The 23,152-nt window shown below is 41.3% G+C and overlaps 1 protein-coding gene across 1 annotated transcript; it reads left to right on the forward strand.

Moving 5' to 3' along the window:
• Nucleotides 1-758: 758 nt before the first annotated feature.
• On the forward strand, nucleotides 759-17,455 carry vcpkmt (valosin containing protein lysine (K) methyltransferase). The gene is made up of 5 exons (XM_072269401.1): nucleotides 759-1,157; nucleotides 5,548-5,658; nucleotides 10,747-10,819; nucleotides 13,176-13,295; nucleotides 15,098-17,455. The coding sequence occupies exons 1-5, from the start codon at nucleotides 913-915 to the stop codon at nucleotides 15,206-15,208; spliced, it is 660 nt and encodes a 219-aa protein (XP_072125502.1). The 5' UTR covers nucleotides 759-912; the 3' UTR covers nucleotides 15,209-17,455.
• Nucleotides 17,456-23,152: the final 5,697 nt, after the last annotated feature.

Raw genomic sequence — 23,152 nt, forward strand, 5'->3', positions numbered from 1 at the left:
TACAGCTGCTGTCTTGCCACCTTTATAGCTACAGTGATAATGTTGGGAGGAGGTTAGATGTCAGGAACTTGAAATCGCCCACTCTCTCCACTTCTGGTGCCTTTTTTAGGATTGGTTCGTGTTCCCTCGTTCTACTCTTTATAAATTCCATAATCAGCTCTTTGGTCTCGCGGACAGTGCAAGGTTGTTGCTGCAGCACTACTCAACCAGCTGGTACATCTCACTCCTGTACACCCTCTCGTTTCCATCTGAGATTCTGCCAACAATGGTTGTATCATCAGCAAATTTATAGATGGTATTTGAGCTATGCCTAGCCACCCAGTAGGGCGGTGGGCTAAGCACACATCCATGCGGTACCATGGTAAAGCAGGCCTCATATGGGATAAACATAGTGTAGGTAAGTACTTAATAGCCGGCGTGCATGCAATAGGCTATTATAACGGAGAAGTAGCAGTCGGGGATGTATCGAGAACCTTGAGGCGTTTCATACAGAAATACATAAGCTATTTCCACTTTGGCTTCTTGGCCAGCTCAGAACTAATAGAGATGGAGTGGTAGCAAGTCATTCTCACTCCCAGTGGCGTGCCCAACCCCTGCTCGTAACGTACGTAGCTTCCCATCCTCTGGCATTGGGTACACAGTACTGTTGCCCGATGACGATCCCTAAACGGGGTATGATTGACAATAGTTGCCGAGCAACGGAGGGAACAGCCCCACCCAGCGGACTGAACTGGCCAATGGGCACTCCTGTTACGGGGCTTGTAAGGCTGAGTATTTATTCCCCTCCATAGGCCCGACCCGACCTGCTGAGTTCCTCCAGTTGTGTGTCGTACCTGACAGCACCGCCCGGTAGAAGCCAGCCCTTTGACCCCTACCCACCCCCGGTTTGAGCGAGGTGCTCCCGCCGCCGTGATGGCGGACGTCGAGCGCGACTACTTCCTGCGGGCGGTGGAGAGGCGCGATGGGTCCCGGCTCCGGATTAAACAGCATTGCGCCGGCGACGTGGGCTGCGTGGTGTGGGACGCGGCGCTAGTGCTAGCCAAGTACCTGGAGACGAGTTCCTTCTACCGAGGCAGCTCTCATGTCTTCAGCGGGAAGAATGTGGTGGAACTGGGCTCTGGGACTGGAGTAGTGGGCCTGATGGCCTCCACCTTGGGGTAATGTTCACCTCCTGTTAATTTCATTGATGAGAGTTAGAGGCAGAGACCTCTAATGTAAACGTTGCTCCAAGTTGCGAATGCGACAGGATTGGTGCTTCTAATACGATTCGCCCTCATTCTTGATACATTAGTTGGAACGGGCCAGACTTGTGGAGGCCAAATACAGAAACATTGAAAAATGTCACAATGAAACAAGAATTTGCTGCCCTAGTTAACTAAAGATGGGAGGGAGCAACCTATAGAATAGTCATCGCCTTATTCCAGATAGATGCAGCAGGCCTCAAAGCACAATACCGTCCTGGACAAACAGCCTGTTTGATTAGTACCCTATCTAGTATCCTAAGAGCTTAAAGTTCAAGCTTAATGTCATCTGACTACATACATGTAACCAAGTAATGTTTCTATGGACCACGTGGGTGCACACAATACGTCTATCATACACAGCACATAAAACAAAATATTACCATAAATAAATTAATAAAATACAATTCAAAATCAAAATGCATGTGAAGTGCGCAGCACAGGTAAACAGTACACTAGACAGCTCACTGTCTTGGTGATAAGACATCAGTGGTGGCAGGGTGTTGATGAGACCTGGGGGGGAAGAAGCTGTTACCCAGTCTCATAGTCCTAGACCTGATGATCCTGTACCTCCTCCCTGATGGTAGTGGGTCAAAGAGACTATGTTAGGGATCCTCAATGATGCTTCAGGCCATTCGTGTGCTATGCTCTTGGCAGATGTCACAAATAGGGAAGAGGAGGGATCCTTATGATACTCACAGGGTTTTTACTCACTGTAGGGGCTTGCGGTACCACACACTAATGCAGCCAGACAGGACACTCTCGATGGTGCTCCTCTAGAAAGTTGGTAGAATGGGGGCAGGGAGCCTTGCACGGCTCAATCTCAGAAAGTGTAGGTGCTGCTGTGCCTTTTTGACTGATGAGGAGATGTTGTGGTTATCCAGGTTAGATCGGCCGTTATGTTCACACCAAGATACTTTTTATGTTTGTCACTCACAGCACAGCCACTGACATGCAACGGAGAGAGGTCAACCTGCACCTTCCTGAAGACCACAATCACCACTTTTGTGCACATTCAGACTCGGGTTGTTGTTCTCGCACCATTTCTCTACCTCCTCTCTGTACGCTGACTCATCGTTGTTGCTGATGAGGCTAACCACTTGTATCCATCAGTGGTTTGAACTGGATCTGGCAGTGTAGTTGTGAGTCAACACTGTAAACAGCAGCAGGGTGAGCACACACTGGAACTTGAGATGTTACTGCCAACTCAGACCAACTGAGCTCTTTCCATCTAGGTCCAAGATATAGAGAGGGGAGCCTCAATGAGCCTCATTCACCAGCCTCTGAGGGTTGATTGTGTTAAATGCTGAACTGAAATTGATGAACAATATCCTGGCGTATGAGGCAGTATTTTCTAGATGGGACAGGTTGGAGTGGAGGGCTGAGTTTATTCTGTTCACAATGGCTTTTCTAAAAGCTCTTATCAGAACGCTGATCTCTACCACCAAAAAAGACAATGGTATGAAAAAACACCACCTGCAGGCTATCTACTATGTCACATGTCTTCCTACTTGGAGATACAGAATATCACCGATTCTTCTTCTTTATTCCTGCATTTATAAATCTTGGAACCAACTGCAGTATGGGAGTACCTTCACCAGCCTGTCTTTGTACAAATCCCAAATTTTAAACTGATGGTCCAAGGCTCTGGAGCTCCCTTTGTACGTCCTCCTGCATTTCAGAGCTTTTAACCTACATTTTGTATTTATAAATTGGTTTACTGAGGTACAGTGAAAACATTGCCTTGCATACTATCCATACAGATCAATTTATCACAAAAGTGCTTTGTGGTAGTAAAAGGTAAAACAATAACAATGCTGATAAGGTGTTACAATACAGAGAAAGTACAGTGCAGGTAGATATAAGATGCAGGGTCACAATGAGGTAGTACTTGCTTTGATAAAAAGTGACATACAAAATACAGTGGATTCCAGTTATTAGGGACACATTGGGATCAATACATTTTGGCCCAATAAGTGGCTGCCCCAGTTAGCTGAAATTTCATGGAAATAGTTAAAAAGGTATTTTTTTTTAAAAAAAGACAAGCTACTGTTTAAATGAATATAATATGTGTAAGATGATGAGAGACATTGATCGTGTGGATAGTCAGAGGCTTTCTCCCAGGGCTGAAATGGCTAACACAAGAGGGCACAGTTTTAAGGTGCTTGGAAGTAGGTACAGCGGAGATGTCAGGAGTAAGTTTTTTACAGAGAGTGGCGAGTGTGTGGAATGGGCTGCTGGCGACTGTAGTGGAGGTAGATACAATAGGGTCTTTTAAGAGACTGTTGGATAGGTACATGGAGCTTAGAAAAATAGAGGGCTATGGGTAACCTAAGGTAATTTCTAAAGTAAGTACATGTTCAGCACAGCATTGTGGGCCAAAGGGCCTGTATTGTGCTGTAGGTTTTTTCTGTTTCTACTAATAAATTATGTATCCAAATGAAATACAGATCAAATTAGAACATCACCAGTACTAATGGTGGTTGTCCATCATATCCGACTTTGACAGGAAACCTGAGCAGGAGAAATTTTTAAAGTGCACTGGTGCAGTTAAACACTCTTAACCTCGGACGTCTGGGTCCAGTGGTACGGATTGTCAAACTGGGGTTTTATTTGTTTGCCATGGGTGACCATGACTACTTCTGTGCCTCGTCATGCCCTTCGCTCTCCATCCACAGTGTTACAGAACTGCCTTCCTGGCCGTTGGATCGCACTGTTGATCTCATCCACCCGGTCTGCTGGAACTGACTTCACACGCTCTGACAGGCATGTCCCTATCTTGCCGAGATATGACACCCACTGGCTACCCTCACCTGGTGTAGCCTGCCTGTTGAAGTGGTGATGGCGGCATTGACAATGACATCCAGAGCCACATTAAACAGGAATCAGCTGCCTTTGGGAGACTTTGGCGTAGAGTCTTTCAGAACAGGAGCCTTCGTCCCTCCACAAAGGTCGCCGTATACCAAGCGGTCTGTGTTACCACCCTCCTTTATAGCTGTGAAGCTTGGGTAACCTACAGCCGTCACATCAAGTCCTTAGAGCGCTTCCACATAAGCTGCCTGCAGCGCATCCTGGGAGTTACCTGGCGTGAGCGGGTGCCTCACACTGAAATACTTGTAAAGACCAACTGCAGAAATATTGAGGCCATGACCACCCAGCGTCAGCTGTAGTGGCTGGGGCACGTGATAAGGATGCCCCCATGTCGACTACCCCACAGAGTGTTATACAGCCAGCTACATCATGGTCGATGTTCAGCTGGAAGGCCGAAGAAGCACTATAAGGATCAGATGAAGAATGCTTTAAGGAAGTGCAAGATCAGACTCGAGGACCTGGAGGAGGTTGCTGCTGACCGTACCACTTGGCGACAGCTGTGTAGGGACGGGGTTTGTATTCTGGACATGGAAAGAACAACCAGAAGACAGCAGAAGAGAGTCAGGAGAAATGCAGCCATGGTTGCCACCACTACTACATATACATTCCCACCTGTAATAGAGCTTGTGGGTCCAGGGTTGTATAGTTATCAAAGATCTCACAGTTAAAGGAGTGGACGTCGTCATTGGATTTCAATGGACAACCGAAGGAGATGAAGTAGTGTTATGCAGTGTAGCAGCTGTCATACACAAATAGCTGCTTGGAGCCACAAGTGACAGCTGAGTATTAGGTGGGGGACCAAAGGTAAAATGCATAATGATTGTTTATACCTTCAAATTCTTTGTAGTCCCTAATTTCTTGAAGTAGTGGAATTGTTTCACTTTCACTCCTGGCTGTTTCTAGCATCTCCAAGCCTGAAGGCTTGAAACCACACTGAGCAAAACAGACCTGAATTGTCTTGCTGCTTATTTCTTGGCAACTATCAGTGACAAAAATCTCTGCTTTTTGAACACAAACACACACAACTGACACTATTTAAAAACTGTTTGCTCAAAGCAGGGTGTTGTGTCTTAATGGCCACAGAAGAGCATAGGACTGACACTAATTAGAAACTGTTCGGCAACACTCTCCTGTCCCGATTAAATGGCATAGTGTTCCAAAAAAACAAAGGGAATTCTGGTTATTTTCTCAAATAGTTTTTGTTCTTTAAGAGTTGCCCGAAGAAGCGGTTGCCCTGATTAATCGATGGCCCAATTAACTGGAATCTACTGTATATCTAAATTGTTAAAACCAAGAGAATGTGGTTTTGCTTAACGCATTTTGTAGTTGTGGCAGAATTTATTGAATCTGTTTATCAATTTGTGGTGCTGTAAAATTTAAAACAAGATCTCTTGAACCTTTTCAAGTGTAAGCTCATGTTGTTTCTGTTTTTCAGGGCAAATGTCATACTCACGGATCTTGAGGAGTTGCAGGATTTACTCAATATAAACATCAAGGATAATAAGCACTTGGTCACTGGTTCTATCCAAGCCAAGGTACTTAAATGGTTTGTACTTGTTTGACTTTCCAATTTATACAAATTTCTGACTATTATCACTTCCACATTGCTTTTATCACTGGTTCACTGGGAGCCATTTCATGTGATCCATAATTCTTTCAAGGTTGATATATCATCTACTTATGAAAAGATTTACCTATCTTTGGGGAGCAAAGTACGCATAAGATTGTCACAGTAATTAGCCTCAAGACATTTTTTATTTCTTAATTGTATAGAAATTCTCCCTCTAGACAACTTCATTAATTCTCCTTAATGCAGAAACAAATTACCTGCTCCTCCAGTGCCATCCTTTTTTACCAAATTCTGTTGTTGTGGAACAGCCAGCAGATGAGAATAACTTTATCATTCTAAAAAGACTTAGAAGGATATAACATTAATAGTTTCAAGTATTTATTGATATAGCGCAGAGTAGGCCCTTCCTGTCCTTCAAGCCACACTGCCCCAGCAACCCCTGACAACCCTGATTTAACTCTAAACTGATCAGAGGACAGTTAGCAAACCCGCTACAGCTTTGGCCTGTGGGAGGAAACCGGAGCACAAAGGGAAGACCCATGCATTCCATGGGGAAGACGTACAGTCTCCTTAAAGACGGTGCAGGAATAGAACTCTGGAACACTTTGAGCTGTAATAGTGTTGTGCTAACCGGGATACTGAAGCAGAGGATGCAAGTTTAGGAGGTGGACTGGGGAAAAACTTTGTGTGAAGCATGACTGGAAGCTGGTTCTTATCTTTGCTGTTGTGATTTCTCCCTCTGTTGAGCAACCATGTCGGATTTAGAAGGTTTGCACCAATGATCGGTTCTTCATTCATCTTCCCAGAGAGACAATCACTACTATCTAAATCAGCTGCTTCATACACCTTTGCCTCTGCTAAGACAGCCTGAGCTTCACACTACCTGAGTGCTCTCAATGTAGCCTGTACATGAGCTTTCTGCATGTCAGTAAGAGGTTTTTCCATCAGCATTTTAACTTTGCACTTAGCATACGCTGCCTCCCATGCTTGCCACTTCAGCACTGGCCTGGGCTCATGCTGCAGCTGTATTAATTGTGGTTTTGCTTGAGCATCGTGAAGACATGATCGATGTGCCACATTCTGACTTGACTTCCAGGGCTTGGCGATCAACATTGCTGGGATTGGAAGCTCACACTGTACGGTAAGGCGTTCTGATGCATCTCCAGTCTGCAGGCGAGGCCTTTGAAGACAATTTATCTTTTCACTCTTCTGCCCTTGCAGTGCATTTTGCACAAAGCTAGGCAGGAAGTTAATACCTTCTCAAAAATCACCTGAGCTGGAAGCTTTCTTCAGGGTTTTTAATGAGAAAGCTTTACTTTTACACAAAATGGCTGTGTTTGTCAGAAGAGGTTGGAGGTTAATTTTAATTTGAATGATACCTTTGGCTTTTTAACTTTACCAAATAATATAAAAACTAACATTTTTGAAGTTTTGTGATTGTTACTCAGGCAGCAAGTTGCATCCATCAGGATTTCATAAATTGTAAAGCATAATTCATTGGAGATAGTTGGGCTAAAGTAAGGACATCTTGCTTTTTAATAATGTTTGGAATCTTTTCACATTGAATTGCTTGGGTGGGACCCTAATTTAAACTTCCATTCAAATGCACTATGGTGTTAGCTTTGATAAGTCCTAGAATAAACACCTAAGATATTTTTTTTCCCTCTAGTGTGAGCCAAGTGGATTCCTCAAGTGTTTGATTCTATTGAACAGTCAAACCAGAAATGCTTTTCATGGATTTTGTGTGTTTTTTTTTCAATGCTGTACAAGTGATGATTATAACAACTAAGAGCAAGCATTTGCTAGCAAAGCTTCACCTATAAAATTAAATAGTTGGTAAAATGAAAACTGTTACGAACCTATTCCTTCATCAACTTTGCACTCCTTCCAATAGTAACAGGATATTGAGGAGCAGATAGGGAGGCAGATTTTGCAAGGGTGTAATAATAACAGGGTTGTTGTGGTGGGAGATTTTGATTTCCCAAATATTGATTGCCGTCTCCCTAGAGTGAGGGGCGTAGATGGGGTGGAGTTTGTTAGGTGTGTTCAGGAAGGTTTCTTAACACAATATGTAGATAAGCCTACAAGAGGAGAGGCTGTACTTGATCTGGTATTGGGAAATGAACCTGGTCAGGTGTCGGGTCCCTTAGTGGGAGAGCATTTTGGAGATAGTGATCACAATTCTATCTCCTTTACCATAGCATTGGAGAGGAATAGGAAAGTTAGGGAAATGTTTAATTGGAGTAAGGGGAACTATGAGGCTATCAGGCAGGAACTTCGAAGCATAAATTGGAAATAGATGTTCTCAGGGAAACGTACAGAAGAAATGTGGCAAATGTTCAGGGGATATTTGCGTGGGGTTCTGAGTAGGCATGTTCCAATGAGAAAGGATGGTAGGGTACAAGATCCGTGGTGCACAAAGGCTGTTGTAAATCTAGTCAAGAAGAAAAGAAGAGCATAAGAAAGGTTCAAAAAACTAGGTAATGATATGAATCTAGAAGATTATAAGGCTAGCAGGAAGGAGCTTAAGAATGAAATTAGGAGAGCCAGAAGGGGCCATGAGAAGCCCTTGGTGGACAGGATTAAGGAAAACACCAAGGCATTGTACAAGTATGTGAAGAACAAGAGGATAAGACGTAAGAGAATAGGACCAATCAATTGTGACGGTGGAAAAGTGTGTATGGGACTGGAGAAAATAGTGGAGGTAGTTAATGAATAAATGAATACTTTGCTTCACTATTCTTTACGGAAAAGGATCTTGGTGATTGTAGGGATGACTTGCAGTACACTGAAAAGCTTGAGTATGTAGATATTAAGAAAGAGGATGTGCTGGAACTTTTGGAAAGCATCAAGTTAGATAAGTCACCGAGACCAGACGAGATGTACCCCAGGCTACTGTGGGAAGCAAGAGAGGAGATTGCTGAGCCTCTGGCAATGACCTTTGCATCATCAGTGAGGACGGGAGAGGTTCTGGAGGATTGGAGGGTTGCGGATGTTGTTCCCTTATTCAAGAAAGGGAGTAGGGATAGCCCAGGAAATTATAGGCCAGTGAGTCTTACTTTAGTGGTTGGGTAGTTGATGGAGAAGATCCTGAGAGGCAGGATTTATGAATATTTGGAGAGGCATAATATGATTAGGAATAGTCAACATGGCTTTGTCAAAGGTAGGTCGTGCCTTACGATAGGATGTGACTAAGCACACTGATGAAGATAGAGCCATAGATGTAGCGTATATGGATTTTAGCAAAGCATTTGATAAGGTACCCCCATGGAAGGCTTATTGAGAAAGTAAGGAGGCGTGGGATCCAAGGGGGCATTGGTTTGTGGATCCAGAACTGGCTTGCCCACAGAAGGCAAACAAACGGGTCATGTTCTGCATGGAGGCCGGTGACCAGTGGTGTGCTTCAGGGATCTGTTCTGGGACCCCTATTCTTCGTGATTTTTATAAATGACCTGGATGAGGAAGTGGAGGGATGGGTTAGTAAATTTGCTGATGACACAAAAGGTTGGGGGTGTTGTGGATAGTGTGGAGGGCTGTCAGAGGTTACAACGGGACATTGATAGGATGTAGAACTGGGCTGAGAAGTGGCAGATGGAGTTCAACCCAGATAAGTGTGAGGTGGTTCATCTTAGGTAGGTCAAATATGATGGCAGAGTATAGTATTAATGGTAAGACTCTTGGTAGTGTGGAGTATCAGAGGGATCTTGGGGTCCGAGTCCATGGGACACTCAAAGCTGCTATGCAGGTTGACTCTGTGGTTAAGAAGGCATACAGTGCATTGGCTTTCATCAATCGTGGGATTGAGTTTAGGAGCCAAGAGGTAATGTTGCAGCTATATAGGACCTCGGTCAGACCCCACTTGGAGTACTGTGCTCAATTCTGGTCACCTCACTACAGGAAGGACGTGGAAACCATAGAAAGGATGCAGAGGAGATTTACAAGGATGTTGCCTGGATTGGGGAGCATGCCTTATGAGAGTAGGTTGAGTGAAGGATAATGAGAGGCATTGATTGTGTGGATAGTCAGAGGCTTTTCCCCAGGGTTGAAATGCTTAGCACGAAAGGGCATAGTTTTAAGGTGCTTGGAAGTAGGTACAGAGATGATGTCAGAGGTAAGTTTTTTTACGCAGAGAGTGGTGAGTGTGTGGAATGGGCTGCTGGCGACGGTGGTGGAGGCGGAAACGATAGGGTCTTTTAAGAGACTCCTGGATGGCTACATGGAGCTTAGAAGAATAGAGGGCTATGGGTAAAGCCTAGGTAGTTCTAAGGTAGGGACATGTTCGGCACAGCTTTGTGGGCCGAAGGGCCTGTATTGTGCTGTATGTTTTCTATGTTTATGCTGTCGCCTTCAGATTGCAGTGTGTTTGGTATGTAAAAGGGGCATTATTGCTAGCTCTGGCACTCTTGACTTGAGTTCCTCTGTTCAGATTCAAATCTGGATGTGAACAGTCCACGTGGCTGTCCATTTCCTCCAGAGGTGCTACCTGAACTGCTGGGTTCCTCCAGCTTTTTTGCGTGCTTCAAAGGGCTACGTGCTGGTCAATTCAGTTCTTACCTCCTTGAGTTTTCCCCACTGAATTTAACCCTGTGAGTGATGTTTGTATCTGCTGGAGTGACATGATGATTGAAACATACAGGATTCTGAGGAGTTCACAGAAGATACGTGGAAGATGTTTCCTCTTGTGAGATGATCCAGAACTAAGGGTCACCCATTTAAGACAAAACCTTTTCTGAGGGTGACTTGTCTTTGGAACTATCTTCCACGAAGAACAATGGAAAGTGTTTTTGAATGTTTTTAAGGCAAAGATAGACAGGTACTTAATAAGCAAAGGGGTGAATTGTTATTGCAGATTATTGTGAAGTTGAGAGTAAAATCAGATCCGCTGTGACTTGATTATAGAGAAGGCTTGAAGGGTCAAGTGGTTATTCCAGCTTGAGTTGTCAAAATAGAGAGTGATATTTTGCGGTAGCTTGGAGGCATCAGAGGTGTTATATACATCAGGGCTCAGAGATGCTTTTCTCGCTCTAGTGTCAAATTAATGTTTCCATGTTTCTTGCTTTTCAGGGGCGAAACTGTGAAAGACCTCCCATCTGAACCAGATTATATCCTTGTGGCTGATTGTATTTATTATGAGCAGGTCTGTACGAATAGTTTTCTTGAACTAATATCCAAATGGAATGCTTCTTGGTTTTTATTACAATAAAAATATTTTTAGAGAAAACAAATTGCACTGTTCTTATCAAGGCCAAATGATGACACAAATATTGTACCTGTCAGATATTTAATTAACTGCTTTATGTAGTGTAAATATAACATTTAACACTGTATACTGTTTTGATCCCCTTAAAAAATAAATCGTAATATTGGAGCCAGTACAAATGAGATTCACCAGGCTAATTCTTGGGATGATGGGGTTATCTTACCAAGAGAAAGTAAAGAGTTTGGGTCTGTTTTCCTTAGCTTTTAGAAGAATGGGGCATGGCTTTATTCAGACAAGGAAACTTGACAGAGTAGAAGTTAGAATGTGCTCACTAGTGGGAGAGTCTCAAACAAGAGGCATAACTTCAAGATAATAGATGGAAAATTTAAAACTAAGGAATGTTGAAATTTCCTACTGCAGAGGGTGGTGTGTTCTCTTTGCTGGCAGTTGGTGAAAGCTGAATCAATAGAAGGATTTAAAATGGAGATAGATAAATATTTGATAGATCAGGAGATGGAGGGGCATGAGAAAAGGTTCAGAAGATAAGTTGAGGCCAGCGTAGGTTGGCTATGATCATATTAAACGTTGGAGCAGACTTGAAGGACTTGATGGCCAACTCCTATTTTTGGGTGGTGGGAAATTTTAAATTATAATTCACAACCTTTTATAAAATTTAGTTTTATTTATGCCTTTTAATGAGTCCTTTGCATTTTTCTGTTTATTTGAAGAAAAAAGGCTGCTGATGTGTTGAAGAATGAAGTTATTCACCAAATGTCAGTGGGTTGCCCAAAAAAGAACAATAAAGTTCAAGTCTCCCTCCCACAATCATTCTTTACATTTGTAAAATTCACTATTTTATATTGTTTGTGTAAAATTACCTTGTTTACAGATGTCTGAACATCATTTATGGCTTCCTTCATAAATCAGTCTTCAATTTGACTTAAGAATGTCCTCAAAAATAAATGTGGATGGATTACTCAGATTGCATTTTTCAATAACAAAATTAAGTTTCAGTGTGTCAGACAATTTATTGGATTAAAAAGATGGAATTAATTATTCTTTGTCAGAACTGGGTAGTTTCAGAGCTTCATTTTCGAATTATACTTTGAATTTAATACAGAAATTGAAGGTTTTTTGGGGTTGGGTGGTGTTCGTAAAATTCGAGTGGGCACATTAGTCCAAACACTTGATCACATCAATGAAGTCATTGCTAAACCTACAACAACAAGTTAAGTTTTTTTCTGTTTGTATTTTTATATTACTAAAGATTTTCATTAGTTGAAATTTAACTGCACAATGGAAGCAAAGGATACAAAATAGTGGTTGGAGTAGAAAATCATTCATGGTCTTATACAGTTTAGACAATTAGCTTTTGTTTCTAACCTTTTATGCTAATTTAAAGAACTTGATACAGGGAATAGGTTATAAACATGTTAGATCAATGCAATGGGTAGATTACAAGGTAGTTGCACTGAAGTTCTAACTAAAATAGGAATTTTGATTCTGTAGCAAATTTTGCATTGCTTCCATAAATATGTTATAGTTTCTAGGCATTATGTTTTAAGGTATTTAAATTAATATTTTTATTCTTAGTTAATGCTTTGTAAAAAAAGATTGCATTCCACTATTTTTCGCAGTAGCCTTCCAATTATAATAGTTAGCAAATAATGATGGCCCGCTTTAGTCTTTGGCAATGGGCCAACACCATCCACTATAACTTTGGAAAAGGGTTCACCGAATGCAGCTGTCGGAGTGGGGCCAATGGGGTGACCTGATTTGGTTTACCCACAACTTGACAGGTGTGACAGGTTCTGCAAAAGGTCACAACATCTTTCCTCAAATTAGGCCAGTAAAATTCTTTCATAATCCTGTTTACAGTTTTATTCACTCCAAAATATACAAGATATACAAGATATTAAGAGGAATAAATAGGATAGCCAGCGCCTCTTCCCCAGGGCACCACTGCTCAATACAAGAGGACATGGCTTTAAAGTAGGGGGTGGGAAGTTCAAGGGGGATATTAGAGGAAGGTTTTTTACTCAGTGAGTGGTTGGTGCATGGAGTGCATTGCCTGAGTCAGTGGTGGAGGCAGATACGCTAGTGAAATTTATGAGACTACTCAGCAGGTATATGGAGGAATTTAAGGTGGGGGGTTATATGGGAGGCAGGGTTTAAGGATTGGCACAACATTATGGGCTGAAGGGCCTGTACTGTGCTGTACTATTCTATGTTCTATAAAGTTGATTTTGTATAAGGTGACATTGTGAAGTCTAACCATGTAATGGTCTTGTAGTCTTTAGAGCCGTTGCTGAAGACTATCAAGGATATTTCAGGAAACAAGACTGCTATCATTTTATGTTATGAAGAGAGGACAATGGGTAACAACCCTAAAATAGAGAGCCAATTTTTTGAGGTAAGTTTTGCTTTAAAATTGCCACATTTATTTCTTAACATAGCTTGAACAGATTGAGATACTGGAAAACCTCAGACTTGTTACAAAGCAACATGTTATTGTTAAAATGCCATTATTTTAATAAGGTGTTTAATAAAATGGGCTGAAAAATGGCAAATGGAATTTAATGCAGACAAGTGCGAGGTTTTGCACTTCAGTACAACCGACCAGGGTACACAGTGAAGAACAGGGCACTAAAGAGTGTGGTAGAACAAAGAGATCTGGGAATAAAGGTCCATAATTTGTTGAAAGTGGCACCATAGGTAGATATGGTTGTAAAGAGGCCTAATTTGGAGTAGTGTGCAGTTTTGGTCAACTACCTACAGGAAAGGTGTAAACAAGGTTGAGAGAGTGCAGAGAAAATTTACAAGGATGTTGCCAGGTTTGGAGGACTTGAGTTATAGGAAAGATTGAATAGATTAGGACTGTATTCGTTAGAAAGTAGAAGATTGAGAGGAGATTTGATAGAGGTATTCAAAATTATGAGGGGTATAGATAGGGTAAATGAAATGAAAGCAGGCACCTCTGAGGTTGGGTGGGACTACAACCAGGGGTCATTGGTTAAGGATAAAAGGTGAGAAATTTAAGGTGAACATGAGGGGAAAAAAGAGGTTGGAATGAGCTACCAGTACAAGTGAGGCATGCGAGCCCAATTTCAATGTTTAAGATAAGTTTAGATAGGTTCATGGATAGTATGAATATGGAGGGCTATGGTCCTGGTGCAGTTCAATGGGAGTAGGCAGTTTAAATAGTTTTGGCATGGACTAGATGGGCCAAAGGGCCTGCTTCTGTGCTGTACTTCTCTGTGACTCTAAGGTATTTCACTCTTTACTGTCTGATTACTATCCAAACCAGTGTGGTGTAAGGTGAAGCTGCATTTATGTGAAGTAAATTATGCATGTATTCATTCCAAAATGAGCTTAATAAAATTATTGAGGAACTTGAGAGCAGCAAATAATCATGTAGCCATGGTTAAATGTTTGCTAGTAAAAATGTGATGTAGCTTGCTTCAAATTCAAACAGATTTCTTCTCTCTGTTCCCACATGGCTAAAATTCGGTACCAGATGAAGACTTCACTCCATACTTCAGTTAACCAAATTTAATTTGCAAATTAAAATTTTGTGTAACCTTTATAGCAATAATTTGAAATTTGTGACAAGATACAATATGGGTTCGCTGGAAGAAAAGGCATAGACTTGGAGAAACTGATTTATTCTTGCTTTTTAGCTAAGAATGTTGACTTTTGTCTAGGTTTTCAAGAAAATAAAGTTTAGCACATTATTTTCATAAGGCACCTTGGTTATAAAGGATGGGCTAAAATGAAATCTAAAGTGGGATTAAAATGTAAGGTTCACTGGCAGGCTATTGTTGAGGTGTGGATTGCAAATACATTTTAAAAGGGGATGTAGTAATTAAAATGCAAATTCTAAGAGGAAGGGAACAAGAAAACTACTTTCAGTTGATAACTTGTAGGGAAAATGGAAATATTTGAAAGCTAAATAATATCAGTTTTTTAGGAGATAATTGGATTATTTTCTGTCACAATCAGTTGATTTTTCTTCGTGGCTGGATCTGATGGCTTGATTTTAGACGTAGACCGTTGTGTGATCTGCTGCCAAGTTGCTGTTAGCCGTACTCGGGTCACTAAGATGTGGAGAAAGCTAGGTGGCTTTGTAGCTGAGATAAGGCTGAAAATGTGAAATGAAATTTGTGTTTGAATTGTGCAATGTTAACTTCCAGCATCCCTTGTTTTTTTTATCAGCTCTTGCAGATTGATTTTGAAATAGAAGAGGTTCCACTGGAGCAGCAAGATGAGGAATACAGAAGTGAAGATATTCATGTTTTGCACATCAAACGAAGAGGACACCATTAGGGAATGTTTGCACTAAAATCAAAATCACCACTTTGTTTTTATTCTGTGATGCAGCTGTAGCCAAAATAAAAAGATGGAATCCTGGTGTAATAAGGGAAAACTCGTCAGATGTTGTTATATCAACTCCACAAGCATATATTGAAAACGTGTTTTATAGCCCAGGAGAGTGGTATTCAACTCTGTGTACATTTTGTATGCTTTTCTGTTTTATCAAATGTCATTGCTTTGTTTGTACTTTTCCCCTGAAGTACTAGTTCTTGGCAAGAATTAGAGTAGAATGATTTTGTCATTTTGTTTTGAGCATTTACTTACTGTATACAATAGCTATATGTAAAAGCCAGTACAGGAGGGGAAGTTGCAGTTAATACTTACAGTATGTGAACTGACTCTCTATTGAGTTCAAATGTGAATACTATGGAATGTTACATTTGATTTGCAGACAGATCACTTGTCCCTCTGATGACCATTGTTTTCATTTGAAGTTATATTCAATGTTTTTTTTAAAAAATATAGCAGGAGCAGCAATTGAATGGGAACTAGCTTTACTGTCCATATAAATGTTAAATGTCCATAATATATACAGTACAGTTAGAAATTTGAGCATGATTAATTTCTGTCATTTGAAATTAATTTGCTGCACCTACTTTTACAAATCTGGCCTCTGCGTATTTTGTAATGCACATTTGCTCAAAGGGATAAGTGCAATAATCAACAAAGAAAGAAAATCATATTTCTGGTACATATTATATTCAAACAGATCAGATATTACAAAAGGGAGTTAATTTTCCATAGGTTATGCTTGAGTTAAACATAATTATTTTCCTAAAAGGACTGTAGGGATTGAAAGGAATTTCAAATATGTACATTAAATATATTTGACATATATCCTTGCAGGATACTGGCAACTTGATATCAGATAAGGATTCAAAATGTTGGTGGCCAAATGTTGAGCTCAAGACCTTATTTGTGTAGAGGGATCTCTAATTAATTCTGACTCGGCAGTCCTCCATATTTTTCTATCCTCACACAATATAGGAGGCACTTTGGCCCAGTGAATTTTTGCTGCCTGTCAGAGCATTCCCATCTATCCCATTCCCGCATTTCTTTACTCTAATATATTCTTTCTTACCCCCCTGCCAATTCCACACCCCTCCCCCCCCAATCCTCCTGCTAATCATGAACACTAGGGGCAATCTCCAGTTTGGAATTTACATACCAGAATGTCTGACATTTGGAGGAAACACATGCAGCCTCAGTGCAGACTGCATGTGGTGAGTGCCAGATGTCGGGACTGAATCCAGGTTGCTGGAGCAGTTAGTTGGACTGTTCTACAGATTTAATACTGCCTTTTGCCTGGATTTTTAAATAGATCCCCATTGCAATAGTGCATTTTTGTTCCATGACCTAACTCCAAATACTGCCAATTCTTAAAGGAATATGGAGGGATACAGTGGTAGTCATTGGTCAGGTGATCTTGTCAGCAAGTTGAATCACTGTGGATAGGTGAAGATGGGTTGGCCAGATGTATTTATTTATTTGGAGGTACTATGCAGTAACGGGGCTTTATGGCCTAACGAGTCTGTGCCAACCAACTGACCTACTGACCTGTACTTTGGAATGTTGGAAGAAAGTGGAGCACCCAGAGGAAACCCACAATAAATGCCAAAATTGATTATGGATGGGAATTTGGATCAAATTACAATGGAGTCTGAAAGGTGGGTTACTTGTATTTAAAGATACCATTAACTTAAAATCAATATTTTTAACTGTGGGTGGTGATAAAGCAAGTGTTCCCAATCTTTTTTTATGCCATAGACCAATACCGTTAAGAAAGGGTCCATGAACCCCGGGTTGGGAACCCTGTACTAAAGCCAAAAAAAAAACATGCTAAGAATTAAAATTCTTACCTGTTTGTTCCTAGCAGAAGATCATTGTTAAAATGAGCACATTAAAGTAATCCAAGTTTCAAGGTCCTGACTGTATTGTCTTGTTAACACTGTCGGGTAGTGGTCTTTGAATTACTGCAACAAACGTGAATATGCATCTCCACATCTATTATAAATTATCAACCTGTTGTGAAATGTGTGGGCTGCCATTCAATATTGTATGTAACAATTCCTCAGTGGATAAAACTGGCCACAACTGTAATGCAACAAGATTAGCTACCTATTAGATCATGCTTCTCAAGTAATATTTGTGCTGTATGGGTCTGTCTGTCTGTCTGGTACCATATCCGATGCAGACGTTGGTGACCATGGTTTTCCATATAGATCTATCCTTTGTTCTTTGGATGACTTCCATTTCCTCGATGTGTAGCCACCTGGCTATGCTCTTGATGTACATAAGCCGAGGTCTTCCCCTAGGTTTGCTCCCCTCGATCTTTCCAGAGAGTATGAGTTTTTCTAGTTCGTCTTTCCACACGATGTGTCCTAGGAATCTGAGTTGTCTTTCTCTTATTGTTGGTATGAGTGATCGAACTGCTTGGGCTCTTCTGAGAACTTCTTCATTTGATGTGTGTGTGGTCCATGATATTTTTAACATTCTCCTGTAAAACCACAATTCAGCTGCTTCTAGTCTCTTTTCCATTGCTGGGGAAATGGTCCAGCGTTCACTTCCATAAGTCAGGATAGAATAAATGTAGCACTACAGTATTCTGTTTTTAGTGTACGTGCTCATCTTTCTTTCTGTTAATATGGTCTTCATTTTTTGGAAAGCTTCTTTCGCCATTGTCATTCTGTATTTGATATCTGTGTCACACCTGCCATTACTTGTTATTAGGCTGCCAAGATATCTGAATTTGTAGACTTGTTTGATGTTTGTATTTCTGATCTTGATCACACATTGTGGGATGTTTGTCTTTCTGGAGATGACCATGCTTTCTGTCCTCTTGGTGTTGATTGAGAGGCCTCTGCGATTACTTTCTGCTGCCACTATAGTGAGTAGTTCTTGAAGTTTTGTTTCTGAGTCAGCTGTTAGTACAATGTCATCAGCATATCTGATGTTATTTATATTATGGCCTCCAATTGTGAATCCTTTGATGTCTTTGATACTTCTCAAAATATTTTCAAGGTTGAATAAGTGTGGTGAAAAGACACAACCTTGCCTGACTCCTCTCATGATATTTACATACTCACTCACTTCTCCTTCTATTCTGATGGATGCTGTCTGTTCCCAGTATAAGTTTCTTAAGAAACATATATCTTTCCCATCTATGTCAAGATTTTGAACCATATCCAGAAGATCTTGCTGTCTGACAGTGTCAAAAGCTTTTGTATAGTTGATGAACCATAGATGGATGTCGTTTTGTACCTGGATGGTTCATTCACTGATTATCTGTAGCATGAAAATTGCATTTCTGGTTCCAGTGTTTTCCACAAAGCTGCATTGTTCTTTACTGATTTCTGGTTTTATGCAGCGTCTTGCTCTCATCATGATTACTCTGAGAATAATTTTTGCCACGTGGCTCACCAGGCTTATTGTATAATGTAACTCACATTCTGTTGCTCCCTCTTTCTTTGGAACTGTGATGAACACTCATTTACTTAAAGTATCAGGTATCTCCCAATGATCATAGATTTCACTTACTATTTCTGTTACTTTCTCTATTCCAAAATCTTTTAAGGCCAGTATCATTTCAACAGCGATGTCTGGACCAGTTGCTCTGTTATGTTTTGTTTTATTTATGGCTTCTCGAACTTCTGATTTTAGAATGCTAGGTCCTTTTATATATTCTGTCCATCTGTTTAGGATTTCCTCCTTGTTCATAATTAAGCTGCCGTCTTTTGCCTTGATGCATCCACTTGCTGAGCATGGTAACTTCCCCATTAGTTCTTTAATCTTACTGTGCATCAACTTTGTTCCAGGGTTATGGGTATGTAGCATTTCTATCTCTCAGCATTTCACATTTAGCCATCTGTCTTTAGCTTCTCTGCATTTTCTTCTTATCAAGTTGTTTGTATCCTACATTGCCTCTTGGGTTGATGGTCTGTTTCTGTTGCATCAATTGTATTATATCTTCAGTTATCCATTTCTTTCTACTTTTCCGTTCTTTTCGTGGGATGGTTTCTTTTGCAGCTACAACCATGGATTTCTTCAGTATGCCCCAGGAAGGTTTGCCTCCTTCATCCTGCACCAATTGAAAACAGTTTTTCACCTTGATTGTGTATTCTGTTTTCAGATGAGGGTTGTTTTGTAGTTGTTGATAATGCAGTGGTTCTGATCTTTTTGGTTTCTTTAATTTTCTCAATTTTTTTTTCATTTTGCAAATGACTGGTATGTGGTCACTTCCACAGTCTGCTCCAGGGTTGCTTTTAGATTAGTTATTGAGTTTTTGAATCTGTTATTGATTGTTATGTAGTTGATTTGATTTTTGTTGTTCCCATCTGGGCTTCTCCATGTCCATCTCCTTCTTGGATGATGTTTAAACCAAGTGTTGATGATTATCTGATTGTTTGTTTTACACCATGATATAAGCTTTTCTCCTCTTTCATTTCGTTCTCCCAATCCCTGGTCTCCAACAATATGATCTTCTCTTCCCTCACCAACTTTTGCATTGAAGTCGTCCATGACTATGACGGCTTCTTGTTGTTTGCATTCTTCTAGTGCTTTGTCTAGGGAGTGGTAGAAGGCACCAATTTCTTCCTCTGAGCTTGCCATTGTGAGTGCATATACTTGGATGATGGAGATGTTGTTTTGTTGTCCTTTTAGTTTGATTAGCATCATTCTGTCTGAGATATGCCAGCATCCTAGCAGGCTCTTGGACGTTTCTTTGTCTAAGATGGTTGCAACACCCTTTTCATGTTTATCTCCACCAGAGTATATCATCTTGTAGTCGTCTGATTGGAATACTCCAGTGCCTTTCCATCTTATTTCACTTAGGCCTAGGATGCTGACTTCTAGCCACCTCATTTCTAATTTTACATTTTCTAGCTTACCAGCTTGGTGCAAGGTTCGAACATTCCAAGTGGCAATTTGCAGTCTCTTGTTCTTGCAGACAGTAGTGGTATGAAGATCCGGGCTCACCTGTCTATTTCATGATATCCCGTACCGAGCGAGGTGTCCGCACTATCTAGAAGTAAGTTCCCATTTACGCTATTGTCTTTTACGTTTGTGTATGTATTAACCATGGTTGTACTAGGGATAAAATACAAGAAGTAGCTTCCCCTTGCTTGCTTCCGATGCAGTGTCTTTACAAGACGGGTAACCCTGACCATTGTCCTATTAAAAGGATCTACTGCTTAGCATCTGAGAAGCAGGAACCATTGATTGTGTTACTCGCGACTTGCCTTCTGCTTCATCCACCACCTGCGGCAGATGCAGTTTAATGTGGATATATGTGAGGTTATCCACTTTGGTGGTAAGAACAGGAAGGCAGATTATTATCTAAATGGAGTCAAGTTAGGAAAAGGGGAAGCACAACGAGATCTAGGTGTTCTTGTACATCAGACACTGAAAGCAAGCATACAAGTACAGCAGGCAGTGAAGAAAGCTAATGGCATGCTGGCCTTCATAACAAGGGGAATTGAGTATAAGAGCAAAGAGGTCCTTCTGCAGCTGTACAGGGCCCTGGTGAGACCACACCTGGAGGTCTGTGTGCAGTTTTTGTCTCCAAATTTGAGGAAGGACATTCTTGCTATTGAGGGAGTGCAGCGTAGGTTCACAAGGTTAATTCCTGGGATGGCGAGACTGTCATATGTCGAAAGATTGGAGTGACTGGGCTTGTATACTCTGGAATTTAGAAGGCTGAGAGGGGATCTTATTGAAACATATAAGATTATTAAGGGATTGGACACGCTGGAGGCAGGAAGCATGTTCCCGCTGATGGGTGAGTCCAGAACCAGAGGCCACAGTTTAAGAATAAGGGGTAGGCCATTTAGAACGGAGTTGAGGAAAAACTTTTTCACCCAGAGAGTGGTGGATATATGGAATGCTCTGCCCCAGAAAGCTGTGGAGGCCAAGTCTCTGGATGCTTTCAAGAAAGAGATAGATAAAGCTCTTAAAGATAGTGGAATCAAAGGTTATGGGGATAAGGCAGGAACTGGATACTGATTGTGGATGATCAGCCATGATCACAATGAATGGCAGTGCTGGCTCGAAGGGCCGAATGGCCTACTCCTGCACCTATTGTCTATTGTCTATTTATCCCCTTGATTGGCATTCATTTCCCCCACTATCACTATACAATAGTAAACTACTGCAGCAGCATCTCCCAAACCCACAACTGTATTGCCAGAGAAGGCAAGGTCGGCAGGAGCATGGTGTCATCCTCATGACCAGCTGATTGTAGACCATCCTGACTTGGAAGATCAGTGCTGCTCCCATGTCCCAGAGCACTCCTACCAATAGCATTATGGAACCACTTTCACCAAGATTACAGGAGTTCAAGAACTTTGCTCACCACCATCTCCAAAGGCAATAGACATTGGCCTTGACAACAATGCACATGTTGTCAAAGCTAAATTACAATGATGATATTTTCTTGTTCTTTGTGATGGTTTGGGTGACATTACTTCACCTGTGAGTACCAACTGGTCAAGATTTGGTAGAAATTTAATGATGAAAAATTCTTCTGGAGACTGGACGTCACCTTGATTTACGAGTAATGTGATCTCTGGGCATGAGGTTCATTGGACTTGAGCAAGTAGCCTAGATTGGTAACTCAATTTGGTGAGGAACTGCTAAACTGTCAAAAATATCCCATTCCAGATAATATACAGGTAGATTTTGGAAAGTTTGCAGAACAGGGTTGTTATTCGTCGGGGGACTTTAACTTACCCAGTATTGACTGGAAATGAATTAATAAAAGAGGCTTTGATAGGGTGGGATTTCTTCAGTGCCTCTGAGAAATATGTAGAAAGCCCAAGGGGAGGAGAAGACATACTGGACCTGGTTTTGGGCAATGAGCCAGGCCAGGTGACAGACCTGATAGTGGGTGAACATTTTAGGAATAGTGACCACAACTCATTAAGTTTCAAAATAGTTACGAATAAGTATAAAATTAGATCTTGCAGGAAGATACTAAATTGGGGAAGGGAAAATTACAACAGGAGAAGATGGGAACTAGGGGCAGTGTGGTAATGTGCTAGGATATTTTAAGCTTAAGGAGAAAGTAGTACTGGGTCCTCCAAAGCGAATCAAGTCTCCAGGGTGTGATGACATATATCCCAGAATATTTAAAAAGAGGCAGTGAAGAGATCACTGGAGCTTTGGCAAGGAGCTTTGTGTCCTCACTAGCAACAGACAAGGTCCCAGAGGACTGGAGTGTAGCAAATTTGCACTTGTGTTCAACAAAGGAAATGGGGAAGAATCCAGATTATTACTGGGCAGGGAAATTCAGTCAATAGTAGGGATGCTGTTAGAAAGAATACTGAGGAAATGGATTTAAGTGGATTGAGCAAGGCATAGACTGCTTAGGGACGGTCAGCATGGCTTTGTGCAAGGTGGTTCATGTCTTATAAACTTGGTTGTGTTTTTGAGGAGATGACTATGGTGCTTGGTGAGGGTAAGGCAATGGATAGTATCTACTTTAGTAAGGCACTTGAAAAAGGCTGCTCTGTGTAGTTTGATTTCAGAAGAAAAAGATGCATGGGATCCGGGGTAAATGATGAAACTATGTACAGGGAGGAAGTCAAACATCTAGAGAGCTGGTGCAGTGATAACAACTTGATGCTTAATGTCACCAAAACCAAGGAGATGATCGTCGATTTCAGACGGTCTCAGCCTGAGCACACACCCCTCAGCATCAGCGGCTCCACAGTGGAGAGAGTGGAAAACATCAAGTTCCTTGGGGTGCAGATCTCGGACAATCTCACTTGGTCCAGGAACACCACTGGGATTGTGAAACAGGCCCAGCAGAGATTGCACTTTCTGAGGAAGCTTAAACAAGCATCACTCCCCACTAACATCTTAACTACATTCTACAGAGGCGTGGTTGGGAGTGTGCTG

This window comes from Mobula birostris, chromosome 1 (genome assembly GCF_030028105.1).
Source record: "Mobula birostris isolate sMobBir1 chromosome 1, sMobBir1.hap1, whole genome shotgun sequence".
Taxonomy (NCBI): Eukaryota; Metazoa; Chordata; class Chondrichthyes; order Myliobatiformes; family Myliobatidae; genus Mobula; species Mobula birostris.